Below are 13,887 nucleotides of genomic sequence, written 5' to 3'. Positions count from 1 at the left end.
TCGGAAATTGTCCTTTATGTTTCATTAAGTTTTGAATATGGTTTGCGTGAGCATGAAATGGTAAGAATGTAAAGGAATTGAGAATCATTTAATGTCAGATGGAAATTTAGCGTACCTCTTTTCATTGGAAAATTCTCTAGATCGTGAATATCCGGGAAGTCTTGATCTTGGCATCAGGAACCCTTAGCGGCGACTAACTAATCAGCTTATCGGTTATATCTCTAGATTTTTCTTCCCTGTTTTGTTCAAAACTGACTAGAAGCATTTAACATTTAAGTGAGCATACATAACTGCTATCCACGTGTTCGGTATTAACCATACAAGCACATGGCTTGCTGAACTTGGAAAAACCACCCGCAATCAAGCATGACTCAAGTTAAAGTCATATTCAGCATAAATAATTTGAGTCGATAGCCACGTGTGATTAGGACACTATTTTCCGACATTTTCACGCTGTGTCGGTGTCGGTTTAACATTAAAGTACACGTATGACCAAAAATATGTCAATGTTCTTAAAGAATACAAGTACAGGGGTGTAATCAGACATTTTTTGAGGGGTCAATGATTTTCAAACTCTTATAAAATTCTCAAAAATTGAAGAATTTTGTCAAAATAGGATTAGTCATTAAATGTCCAAAAGAGGATCCCTAGGATATCTGAGCACTTTTTTCCTCCGAGACCTTTTCTCAGTACTGGGTATTTAGGATTATTCGGGAATCTTTCGGTCTTCCTCGTGATCTCGTGATGGGCGATTTTGATTATATTAACAATAACTGAATGTGTATCCATAGATGATCATTGGTGCCAAAATAATTTATCTGTACAGCGATTAAATCAGTAAGGTTGTTACTGCTTAGTTAGTTCAAGGAATGCAAACCTGAAAATTCACCGACAAATACATGAAGATACCTCCATTTCCATCCATTTACTTACATATTCCTTACTATTGAGTTAGTCACCAAATATCATTTTTCAACACTCAAATCAATAAATCGTGATTGAATTTAAATTTTTTCGATCATAAACAACCCTTTTATAAACAGATCCAGAAGAATTGGTCTTAAGATGTGTATCGCTCCATACCAAAGCATTTAAGGCTATTAGAGACATAAATTTCAATCGTTTTATGAATAATTCGAGAAGCATACCACAAAGAGCTCCAAATCCTCTCAAATCATAAACATATTGACACTCTTCCCAAAATAAAATTAAGGTATGGACTGTAAAAGCTATAATAAGAATTAACCTTTAAAAACAGTTGAAAAGAATGGAAAGACTATTTTTATGATCCAAAATGACCCTTTCTACTTAAATGGACAAATCTCTAAAATAAGAATATATTTTCAAGCTTACGTAAATGTCGATGATGAAGGTGAGGAACACGTTTTTCGTCAAGCGAACCTCATCTTGTTCTGCGAATCTAAAATGAGAATAATGCCTATAACAATGAAAGTTATGTAAAAAAATCGATCATACACGTGTATTTCAGAGGCTTTTTTGTATAAAGATTTGTATGTATCCATAACAAACACATGATGTCTCCATTAAAAATGGAGAAAATGTCACAAAAAATGATGACGAATAAAAAGAAACGAAAGTTGTGAAATGTGTCAGAAATAGCATAAATATTTCATCGGAAAAAGAAGGCAAGAAAAGCGAAAAACAAACATTGGATAGAACTTGGTTCCAAATTTTGTTTTGCATCAGGTACTGAGACAGTTATATGGGTATTGATGTCGAGAACGTCAAATGTTGAAAATTGATTTTCTCCTCGTCTTTCTCTCTCATGTGGATGTCTGCTACCATTACAAGGAATCGAAAAAGTATAAGAAGCAATTGGCTTTGTTATTGGATTTAACTCAGAACGAGAGGAGAAAAAAAAATGTCAAAGAAAAAGTGTTTGAAAGGTGAGGTAAATGGAAGGGCAAAAATCAAACACAAAGAGAATTTTTCTTATGACTTCCATGCTTGTTTGGGTGTGGGATATGGAAATTTACTTTTTTATTCGATGGAAAATTGAGCATGCAAAATTTATGAGATTTGATATTTGAATCAATTTATTTTGAATATTTGCTTTTGAGGCAATTGATTCAAATTTTGAATTAATGAACTTAAAATTGAAAATTCATCGGATATTTAGGGAAAGCATGGAGTTAACCCATATGCCGAACAGCACAGCGTGTTTGGTATAGCAACGCTACGTCACCGCATTAATGGTGAAACGCAAAGTTGTCCTGATGGCATCGTCACGGCTGATTTTAATTTTCACGGTGAAAATGTGGTTCTTTGCATCGTGCCGTTTGGATTTGATACGCGCATTATGTCAAACCTTAGAAAAATTTCTAAAAGATATCAAAATAGAGAATGTTGTGCTATTCGGGCTCGAATCGATTAGCTGATCAATAAAAATTCGACCCAAGCCTGTGTGACTTAGCCGAACTTGAACCGAGCCAGAACTTAACAAAGTCTGAATCGAGACTAAATCAAGACTTAACCTAGACTGAATCGAGCTTAAACCGAGTTTGAGCCGAATCTGAATCCAGACAGAATGAACCGAGACTGAACCAAGAATGAACCGAGTCTGAACCGAGAATGAGCCAAGACCACACCGACACTGGATTGAGGCTAAACCAGGATTGAGCCGAGTCTGAACCGACACTGAGTCGAGACTGAACCGAGACTGAACCAAACCTTAGCCGAACCTGAACCGAGACTGAATCAAGACTGAACCGAAACTGAACCGATACTGATCCGAACCTGAACTGAGACTGAACCGAAACTGAGTCAAGTCTGAACCGAGATTGAGTTGAACCTGAACCAAGATTGAGTCTCAACCAAGAATCAACCGAGACAGAACTTAACCTGAACTGAGACTGAACCGAAACTGAGTCAAGTCTGAACTAAGACTAAATTGAAACTGAGCCAAGACTTAACCGAGACAGAATGCTGACTTGATACTAAATTTGATATAAATTGCCATTCTAGTGCTATTCGGCAAATCCATCAACTATTTTCCTTTGATTGTTCATGAATAAATAATCCATTATTAAATCATATATTTTCTGCTCATTTCGTGCGCACTGAAGTTGACAACTTTCAGCCCAATGGCAATGATTTTTTTTTTCCAATTTCCTGCCTAAGACACATCACTTACATCTCAATATTTGATACACACTTACTTATTTCCTTTTATACTTACAATCCCACACACACTTACATTATAAATGTCTACATGTGTAATGTGGATATTCTAGATAGATGGAAAAAAAGAACAAAAAAATAAAAGTATCCATAACGTGTGTAACTGATGTGTTTCTAATGCGATTTCGAAAATCAATCTGCATAATTTATGGAATTTATGTGAAATGAAGTGGAAAGATTTCTTTTTTTTTCACATTGCTAGTTAGAAGGGAACGAATGAAGGAGGAAAATAAAACATACAATAATGTGCAAGTTAAGTCAAGTTGTAATTAAGATTGAAGTCGGGTTCACAATTTCCCATTCATTTTACCGAGTATTTTTACTTTTTTTCTGCAAACTCACGCTGCAGACGGTCGATAGGAAAAAGGAAATATGAAACAATGAATAAAAAAGGAAAAGACGAGAGAATATGAAATTTGTGATAAAAAAGGAAGGAAAAATTATCGATGATTTTGCACATTTTTCTTTGACTTTTTAAGGTTCTCCGTCTGTTTTATTCATCGATAGATATTCTCAATTTTTATGATTGTGCTGTTGGCACAGAAAACTGGAAGTGTCATGGTTTTTAAAAATCACAGACATTTAAGGGTTGATGACTTCACGTCTTATAATTTCTTTAATTTCATCAAACATAAAACATCATACACAGCTCGGGTTTCCCCTTCCAATCAGCAAATTGCTGAACATTTCATATCTTCTTTTTCACATTTCTATGACATATCCTGTGGGATATGATTGTCATTTTTCTCGGTTTTTCGAATTTAAAGCGTAAAAAATTTCTTTTATGTGTATAAAAAATTAGGATAACAACACGGAAATTGAATTTATTTTTTTATGTGACTGATACTACCCAAGTATGATATTAAAACTGATGGTGATGGTAGATGATGTTTAATTTTGGGGAAAATCGACGGATGGGGTGTTGGAAATTATTTAAAAATTTGTGCTTTAAACAAAATTGTGGAAAATGGATTTAAATCCTCAGATACCAAAAATCCATTCATTTGTAAATTTTGTTCCATTACATTACAGTCCATTACAGCAAACTGCATGCAAATGACAAATCCAATATGCGCATAATTCCAAATTTTTACAGCATTTCTTTTTATTGCATTTTAAAATTTGTAGATAAGAGATTGGTACTACGTTTAGAGTCATTTACTTTAATATTCTATCCGCAGTTTTAAAGAGATGGATAGCTTGAAAGGTAGATTGTCTATCAAAAACCCACTCGAAATGTAAACGGCTTTAAAAGAGTCGAAAAATAGTGTTCCTAGACTAGCGTGACACAGTGAGTCTGGATTTTGGAGAATACGACAGGAACCTACAGTTATGCCGACTTAAGGCATCGTGTGTCTTTTGGGTGGATATTTGATTGTAGATAACTGACAAGAGAATCGGAAGGTGCACGGTGTACAAATGGACAAAAATCATCCTATGACATCGTGTATCTTCAAATTCCAATCCAGATTTGACGAAATCAGGTCTCAAGTTAAAGTCGAGTCTATTGTCAGCAATTTCTACGTCATGTGGATTCAAAAGAGTAACTGAATGGTTAATCACAAAAAAGTCATACGTCCTAAAATTCCTGAAATTCTAGAACACACCATAAATTTTTTTCCAGGTTCTTAAGACACGATCCAGATTTAACTATGCAAGAGTCTGTGGCTCTAGCTAGCAAAGAGCATGTTGTTATGGTACCAAAATACTATATCCAAAAGCGGCCTCTTTTCCTATGAAGATGTAGTTGGAACGGAGCATCTGTCATAATCGAGACATCGGAAACATTAAAGAAAATCGGTCTTATTGCATTTGGCATTAAACTTTAATTTCAAATGAATATCCTACACAAAAAAAAAAAATCAGCCTCAACATTCCGATGATTTTAAAAATATGGTAATTTCTTTTCCTTTTCATCCCTATAATAGATATAACTCAGAATTATTCCAGCTCGTGACAACAGACAACATCTAAATGAAAAAAATTAAAGTCGTTTTCTTCCGAATATTTTACCATAATAAGATATCTTGGTAGACATCGTAATTTCCGTGAATAAATTTAGTATAATTCAAATTTAACTTCCGAACAATCATTCAATGTATACACGGCCTTGGGAACACAAAAAAGTGGAATTTGTTTTTCTAAGAACACATTTTCCATTTTTTGCTTATAAGATCCTTTGGGAAATAAATCAGATGGGATGGATGCTGATGAGTATTCTTCAATCTTTAAGGTCGTCAAATACTTGAAACTATTTTGACTTTAAAATGTCCTAAAAAATGCTCGACTTAAATGATTCAAGCTGAAATGACCAATTTCAATCATATCCCGATTTGCTCAAGTATTTCATGGCAGTCAAGTGGCGGCCACATGGCATACAAGCGTCAATTCTCATGTTATGGCAGTTAACTGGATCATTTGTCACTTGGAAGGCATATGGCAGCCTCTTGACAACTATGAGAAATTTGCGCCGATCGGGCATGTCTACAAAACCTAATCAAACAACAATCATTATCTACTCAATCCTCAACAACATCATAACATGTTTGTTACTCTACTTTTGATGGCACATCCAACCATTACATATCAATAAAAACTCATTTATTCACATAAAGCTTTTGAATAGATGAACATTACTAATGTGTATGATAGTCCATTAGGATATTGCTTATAAGTTTCAATAACATGTTCAGTACTTCAATTTGTTATCAATGGGCAGCAATTATGTTGAAAGCATGTCGATGAAAAGAAATGAAAATCATTTAGGAATAAGAAAAAAAATCTTTCATTACAGCAATTTTTCTCTCATTTTTACTGCTTTTACCGATAACCGAATTGCTGTAGCTTTATGAGTAGCTGAATGTTGGAATGAGAAAAAGAAAATTACTTCCAATATTAGAAAAGTTTTCTTTTTGTTCTTTTTCATTCAACATGCAAATTGTTCAAGTGCTAATGATTAGCTCTATCTCCAACAGCTTTCCGTTTTTTTGCTATATTCTCTCGTATCTCTCTTATTAATGCTTACTTTATTGAGTTGAAATACAAATTAGACAGAATAAAACTCATCATAAGAGATGATAAAGTAAATGAAAGCTTATATTGCAAATTAATTGTAGAATTTACTTCTATAGGAAGTTAAAACAAAGGATTTGATAATGTAAATTGTACTTAAAGGTAATGAAGTTTCAATGCTTACCCGAGTGGCACAAATTAAGAAGGCTCCGTCATGAAGATTTTCAGGATCTGCTTAACCTCATTTTTTAATACCAAATGGAAGCTCTTTCCATTTGGCAGCCATATTTATGCCATTTGGCTTCTTAATGCTGCATGGCCGTAGCATTCTTCCTTTGTGTGGCTCGGGGATGATGCTGCCATGGAAAATGAGTCTGATAAAATGAGCATGATTGATAAATTCAGCATTAAATCGACAAATCCTAAAGTATTATTACTGTATTTAGTTCTAATGATCAAAAATTAGGCTATTCTGATACTAGCATAGTGTATTGAAGAATCCGAAGTATGGCTCTGAAGAAGCTGACCGAATAAGTAATGTGTTTTTCCTTCTTGTTATGTCATTCAGCTATACATAACTCAAAGATCCAAAACAGACATCAGAATTAGACATAATGTCTAATTATTAACTAGTCTTATGGTCGACCAATGACATTTTTTGCGGAACATTCCATAAAATTTGCAGGGTTCGGAAAAATGTTATGCGACTAAAATGCGCGACCTAAAAATTTGTCATTAGTCGACTTTGCCTCTATTTCAAACTGTCCAGTCAATTTGTCTACTCGAGAGAGCTCCGCGTTATATGCGTCTCAGGGCTAATGACAGGTCTGAGAGACAGAGTCTGAGTAACATCGAATTGGACCCAGATTACGGATAAATCAATTGATTTGTGCAAATTGAGCTGTTTGACTGTTTGTTGTTCACTTATTACATGAGTAACCACTTTTTAGACCTCATTCCTTCCTAAACACATGACGTAAAATGTAATCGCCTCATTATAAATTCTAATAAAATTTCTTTAATCATCATTAAAAACCCAAGTGAATTTACTTATTAAAATGTTTATTAAGTCAAAGTTGATGAATATTATTAAAATAAATTCAAGGTTGTTTACGATTAGCCTATATTGCACTGATTACTTAAATATAATAATTTACAAGCTTCTTTTCCTTCTGCTTTTGGTTTTAGTGTATTGTGGACTGCTTGGAAATGTTATAAAACTGTTTATGATTTGAGGGTTTTGAATTTGATTGTGTCTTGATGTCTGGCCTACTAACTTCTTGGATCATATACAATTTTTCTGTGGAACTACGAACTGCATTATATTTAGTCGTTGGTTTTTTCCTCACATTATTTACTTCAGTTGTTCCTCTTGGTGGATATACCATATTATTAGTGTCATCTTGTTCTGATAATGCCCTAAAATCAAGTTTAGTCTTGTTACTGATCCAGTCAATGTATGATGAGATCCTCGTTGAAGCAACTGGAATGTCTGAATCGCAATCGTTATAACCCAAATCGACTCCATTTTCTGCATCCTTAACGTAACTAACAACTCCAACAATCTTATTAGTTTTCTTTGATACAACAGCAGAACCTGAGTCTCCACTACACGGCATTCCTTCAATTTTTCTAGTACAAATGTGATCCTTGTTCATGTCTTCAATATAATGGCTTTTGTACTTCATGCATTCATTTAATGGCATCAAATTCATTTTTGTCCAACGAAGTTCATCAGCTACTCCATATGATGTTTCTGTATATCCCCAACCAGCCAAGTAAACTTCCTTATTTTCAGCATCAAGATCTGCATTCTTGTCTGTTGATAATTTGAGCCAACTAATTTTATCAGTTCGAACTAAAGGCTCAGGAAGCTCAATAACACCAATGTCAAAAACAGCTGTTGGCATTGTAAAATTTTCGTGCATCCAAAATTTGCTAGAATGAATTGTCTTTCCATCAGTCGATCGCTGTCCATAATATTCATGTGCACCAACATTCACAGTAACTTTTCCACCTTTTCGAATTGACATAAGACAATGTGCAGCTGTTACAATATGACGATCACTTATTAATGCACCTGCACAAAAAAATTGTGGACTATGAACTAACACAACAAATGGAAATTGATTCTTATCAGCTTTGTTCCCATAATGAATTCCAATGACTAAATTTATTTGAAATGCAATGAAAATTGCAAGAAATTTCGAAAAATTCCTCATTTTTTAATTGTTTCTCGCTGACTTTTGTTTTGTTAATGAATCTAAATTCGAAAGAACACTGAACATGCAATCACCTTCTTATCACTGTTTTATATATTTATTTACTTATCAATATGAGATTAATAATGAATGTCTTTAATTTCTTTTGAAAAGTTTCTCACTTTTTTTATGTATGCGAAGCTACACATTTAGATTTGTGCATTTGTGTAATTCTATACGTGAATATTGATGCAGCTGATATGAAAGAAAAAGTTTAAGTTATACTTTTATTTATGACTACCTAATTGTGACTAACAAAAATAATAAACAACTTTTTTAAAGCGGAGAATTTATTGGAAATGAGTTGAAAAGCTACTGATTGGTGATGGGAGGAGAAGCATTTTTCAAGAAGTGGATTAAAATTGGTTTGTCAGAGTTTTCATTGTAGAAATCAAATTTACAACACACATCAACCCCTAAATCCACCTTCTCCCCTCCCCTTCCCTAACCACCCAAACGCTATAAGTGATAAAATCAGTTTTTAGACCTCTTTGCCCCAGTGTATGATGCGTATCAAGACCATGTGCCAAAATCATCCTTTTTAACAACGATTTCAATCCTTTGCAACCAGCTCCCCCTTTAGACTCACGCAATTTCCGAATATTCCCTTATTTAATTGTCAAATATACTTGAGTGATACATCATGGTCGCTGGAGCACCGCTGCTTGGATCTGTTTAACGCCAAAACATCAAAATGATGAGAAAGTACTCTAAAGGCAAAGTTTCAGAAATCAGCTGACATAATTGAGTTTCAGCTGTGGAATTATTCTAAAATGTTGCTAATGTTTATAAACAGAAGTTAATGATTAGTGTGAAATTAACTTTAAATCACAAACACTATTAATCATATTTTAAATATTTAAAAAATCCAAAAAAATTAAAGTGGAATTCCCGACTAAGAAATTCAATTAAAATTGTCGTGACAAATTCGGTATAAAATTCAGTAATACAAGTTATAAGCCACAGTAAATGATATCATTCAATATGACGGTATGAACGTAAAGGTTGAAAATTTCCAATGGTATAAAAATCGCTTATCTCTAAAACGAATAAAAAACAATGATTTATAGCAGAGACTCTCAAACCATGCATTGCGTCACATACTCATCGTGATAGGTAATAAGTATGTGCAGTGGAATTTCCCTTAAAATGTTTTAATTAGGTTATTAATTCTGGAGGAGTTGTTTACTTATCTACATAAGTAGATCTTAGGGCACCGCTGGTGCTCTTTTATTGCCATTAAACTGAATATTCTCCTGAGTTGCATCCATATGGGTACCAAATAGATATTCATGTCAGAATCTCAAAAAATTTAGCACAATCCTCCGACCATCAATTTTCGGCGTAAAGTAAGATCGATATCAGCCGTCATGGTCCCGTCAGACCAACTACACATGTTACCATTAATATCATACCGAACACGTCATGCTATTCAGTAAGCCTGATACTATATTGTCACTAGAAAAGTGTGAAATTGAAAAAAAAAAGGTTTAGCAAACACTGATTCGAAATGTGCTGTGTATAATTTAAATGAGTGATTTTTGGGTACTCAAAAATAATTTGTAGAAAATCATGTGAACTTCATGGTATAACACAAAATAAATTATATGGATGAACGATTTAATTCCGTTTTTGTTAGTTCTGTTTTTATTTCAGACAATATTTCATTATTTTTAAAAAATTTGATTTTAATGTACTAATAATGTACAATATTCAAAATATCACAAACAATAGCACTGGCTTGTCAGAGTCACACCAGTCTGGTGCCGGGTTCAAGATCGATTTACCGGCTTGTGCTATTCTGAATTGCTTCATCATCCTCATCATTATCAAAAGTCAATCCAGTTTTATCCCGAATCCAATCAATATATGAAGAAATTCTAGTCGAAACTGTTGGAACTTTAGCTCGACAATCATTATATCCAATACTAATACCACTTTCAGCATCCTTCACATAGCTCACAACACCCAAAATCATTTTACTTTTTGTCGATACAATGACAGCTCCTGAATCTCCACTGCATGGCGTTCCTTCAATATTTTCAGTACAAATGTGATCTTCATTCATGTCCTCGACGTAATGACTTTTGTACTTTTTACATGTATTCAATGGAATTAAATTCATTTTTGTATAACGAAGTGTGCTTGCAGTTCCTCTAAAATGTTCTGTATAACCCCATCCAACTATTTCAACTTCCTTGTCGTCATCATCTAAATCAGCATTGACTTTTGTTGACAATTTAATCCATTGAATATTTTCCCTAGACACTAATGGCTCAGGAAGCTTAATCAGACCAATATCATAAACAGCTGATGGCATTGAAAAGTTTTCGTGCATCCAAAATGTGTCGGCAAAAATTGTTTTTCCATCAGGATCATGAGTTGTTGACGAACCCACAACAACCTTAACTTTTCCTCGTTTAGGAATATTTCTGAGACAATGAGCAGCTGTTAATACATAGCTATCACTTATTAATGCTCCAGTACAAAAGCTGTATAGACTATCAATCAATACATTATAAGGAAATTGATTTTTTGATGCCTTCTTACTATAATAAATTCCAGATACGGAACTAAGATGAAATGCAGTAAAGATTATAATATTTAATTTCATGATGTTTCCTATTTGATCAAGTGCCTTAGTCAAACTGAAATAAATCTAGTTTCTTCCTATCAGTTCAGTAAGTTCAAATGCATTGCTATCATTTTTGCATTTTATATTGTATTAAAATATATTAATTTTTATAAACTGATTGTAAGTCATAAGCCCGAACAGCACAGTGTGTTTACTAGACCACCTGGAACAGTAAGATGCGAAGATGCCCTAACCGCACGAGATGGTTGGATTCGGCCCAATTTAATGACGAATAATGCATTTTAACGCATTGTGCTGCTCGGGAAATTGTTTTAAATTAGCTAATGTCATCAACTAAAATTGAGTCCAGTTTTTTCATTAATCCAATCAATATAGGAAGAGATTCGAGTAAACACTACAGGAACATTCGCATGACAATCATTATAACCCAAGTCAATTCCATTCTCAGCATCCTTTCCATAACTTAGAACTCCAAGGATCTTTTTTGTTTTCATTGATACCATAGCTGCTCCAGAGTCACCACTACATGGTGATCCTTTAACTTTTACAGCACAAATATGATTTTCATTGAAATCCTCGACATAATGGCTTTTATATTTTTCGCATTCATCCATTGTGATTAGTGTCATATTTGTATAAAGAAGTCTACTGGAAATTCCAGTGCTATACTCAGTGTCACCCCAGCCAGCAATCTCCACTTCCTGATCATCTAAATCTAATTCAGCATTTTGTTTTGTAGACAGCTTAAGCCATTGAATATTTTTACTATAATCTAATGCCACGGGAAGTTCAATCAAACCAATGTCATAAACAGCTGATGGCATTATGAAGTTCTCGTGCATCCAATACTTGTCTGAGTGAAAAGACATCCCTCCACGTCTAGATCGTTCAAAATATCCAACTTCAACTTTAATTTTCGATCCTTTTCTTAAGTCTCTCAGGCAATGAGCTGCTGTTAATACATGTCGATCACTAATCAGTGCACCAGTGCAAAAAGATAAAAAGTCCCTTATAAGAACTGTATATGGAAATTGATTTTTAATTGCTTTTTCAGCATAATAGATTCCATTAGATTGATTTACTTGAAAGACTAGACAAACTAGGAAATATTTCAAAACTGATTCCATTTTAATTAAAATTATTCATAGAATCACTGATAATAACAGTTTGATTACTTGATGCTTACTGAGCAAATGCTCATTTTATACTGTTGGTGCACTGATGTATTATTGAACGATTGATTTGACACATTTTAACTTCCATGCAAATACTTGTTTCATGATAATAAAAACCCGAGTGACACTTAATGCCGATGACGTCTGAAAAGAATACGGCGTATTGATGACGATTATTTCAGACCTCGTGCTGAACTAATTTACAAAGTCGTCTTCATGATGAGTCATTCGAGGTAAAATCCCAAAATATTTTATAGCCAATTAGCAACTGATTAATTTTCGTGTGATGTATAGTATAAATATATAGCGTGGAAGTTAGTAGTTTTCTACTTAAATCATTTTGCTCTCAATATATTTCAATATTTTATATTGTTTCTTATAATAAGGAATTTCCAGGTCTGATAACATTTTTGATATTCGCTATTTTTAATTCATTCAAGCTTGATTATAGTAAATTGTATTACATTATATTGAATTTCTAAAGTTGACTTGAATAAAGTGTACTTACTTACTTACTTCATATACTGCTAAAGCGCACGTTTGCTCCCCGTGGGGCGATTGCTTGGGGTACATTATCACCTGGAGCGTATGTCTAATGCTGGCTCTATCCTTCGAGAACTTCTGTCAGTTGGAAATATTATGAACTATAGCTTCCTATTCTACACATCCAATCCAGGGAATTGTTTGGTCTTCATCGACATATCTTATCATCAACATAGTCTGATACTGTTACCCATATGAATAATTTCTATTGCACTAGTCTTGAACAGTACAACGCGTTCGTTAGGACACCTTTACGTCGTCATTAGATTGTGTCATAGCTGCCCAAATTTTTTCTTACTTCGGTGTCTTTACAAGACGATTACGATCCAGTTTCCAATACCAAGTGGATTGATGACTCTTTCAAAAGCTATTTTTCATGAGTTTATTGACAAACCTAGTGTTTATTGCAATCTGCTATATCAGATATAAAAGCATATATTAGCTTCTGAACAACTTCCTAATGATAAATTGGTCAAATGAATTGTGACAAATGACACTACAGGTCTTGAAGACGTACTAGGCCCGAGTGAAGTTAAGGCAAGTTATTGACTAGTTCTAATATTTTTTCATCTACTCGGGAATGTCTTTTGAATTAGAAGAATTTGTTAGTGTTTTGGATCCGACTATAAACTGCATACCAAAGGGTATGGTAGAGTCTATTGTACTTTAAATGGATCCAAATGCGAAATTGAAAATAAATAATTTAGATTGATCAATTTCAAGTTTTATGACAACATGATCAGACATTATAAACCTCAAATCAGCATAGAATCATTCAAAATGTATGATTTACCAGTCATTCGATTGCCATTCACGCTGATCTTATTTCTTAATTTTTTATTGAGATAACTTTGAATTTTATAGAATTTTCATAATCGAACAACCACTGCGTGTATCAATGATAAAGCTCAAGCAGAGCATCTGAAAAGCAATAAAAGTCAGAAAGAAAATCACTTGAATGAGATTTCATCATCCCTTGCTGTTAGTGATGCTGTAATTCTTATTATTATCATCATTATTGTTGTTTCTTATGAAAAGAAAGAATTTTTATTACCAACTCATTCAGTGACTGTTGCTTAAATCAATCGCTTCATTTTGT

The 13,887-nt window shown here is 33.7% G+C and overlaps 2 protein-coding genes across 2 annotated transcripts; both read right to left on the bottom strand.

Annotated features, from left to right (window-relative positions):
- Positions 1-7,258: 7,258 nt before the first annotated feature.
- Positions 7,259-11,361, bottom strand: LOC139093537 (transmembrane protease serine 9-like). Its single transcript, XM_070644279.1, has 3 exons — positions 10,366-11,361; positions 9,184-9,242; positions 7,259-8,436 (listed from the first exon to the last, which is right to left on the bottom strand). The coding sequence occupies exons 1-3, from the start codon at positions 11,086-11,088 to the stop codon at positions 7,398-7,400; spliced, it is 1,821 nt and encodes a 606-aa protein (XP_070500380.1). The 5' UTR covers positions 11,089-11,361; the 3' UTR covers positions 7,259-7,397.
- Positions 11,362-11,384: 23 nt separating this feature from the next.
- LOC139093528 (mite allergen Der f 3-like) lies at positions 11,385-12,257 on the bottom strand. Its single transcript, XM_070644265.1, has one exon. It carries the CDS (start codon positions 12,195-12,197, stop codon positions 11,400-11,402), a length of 798 nt encoding a protein of 265 aa, XP_070500366.1. The 5' UTR covers positions 12,198-12,257; the 3' UTR covers positions 11,385-11,399.
- Positions 12,258-13,887: the final 1,630 nt, after the last annotated feature.

Source organism: Chironomus tepperi, unplaced genomic scaffold (genome assembly GCF_022539635.2).
Source record: "Chironomus tepperi strain 1889 unplaced genomic scaffold, CSIRO-AGI_Ctep_v1 contig_23, whole genome shotgun sequence".
Taxonomy (NCBI): Eukaryota; Metazoa; Arthropoda; class Insecta; order Diptera; family Chironomidae; genus Chironomus; species Chironomus tepperi.
This window is presented reverse-complemented; position numbering and strand designations above follow the sequence as displayed.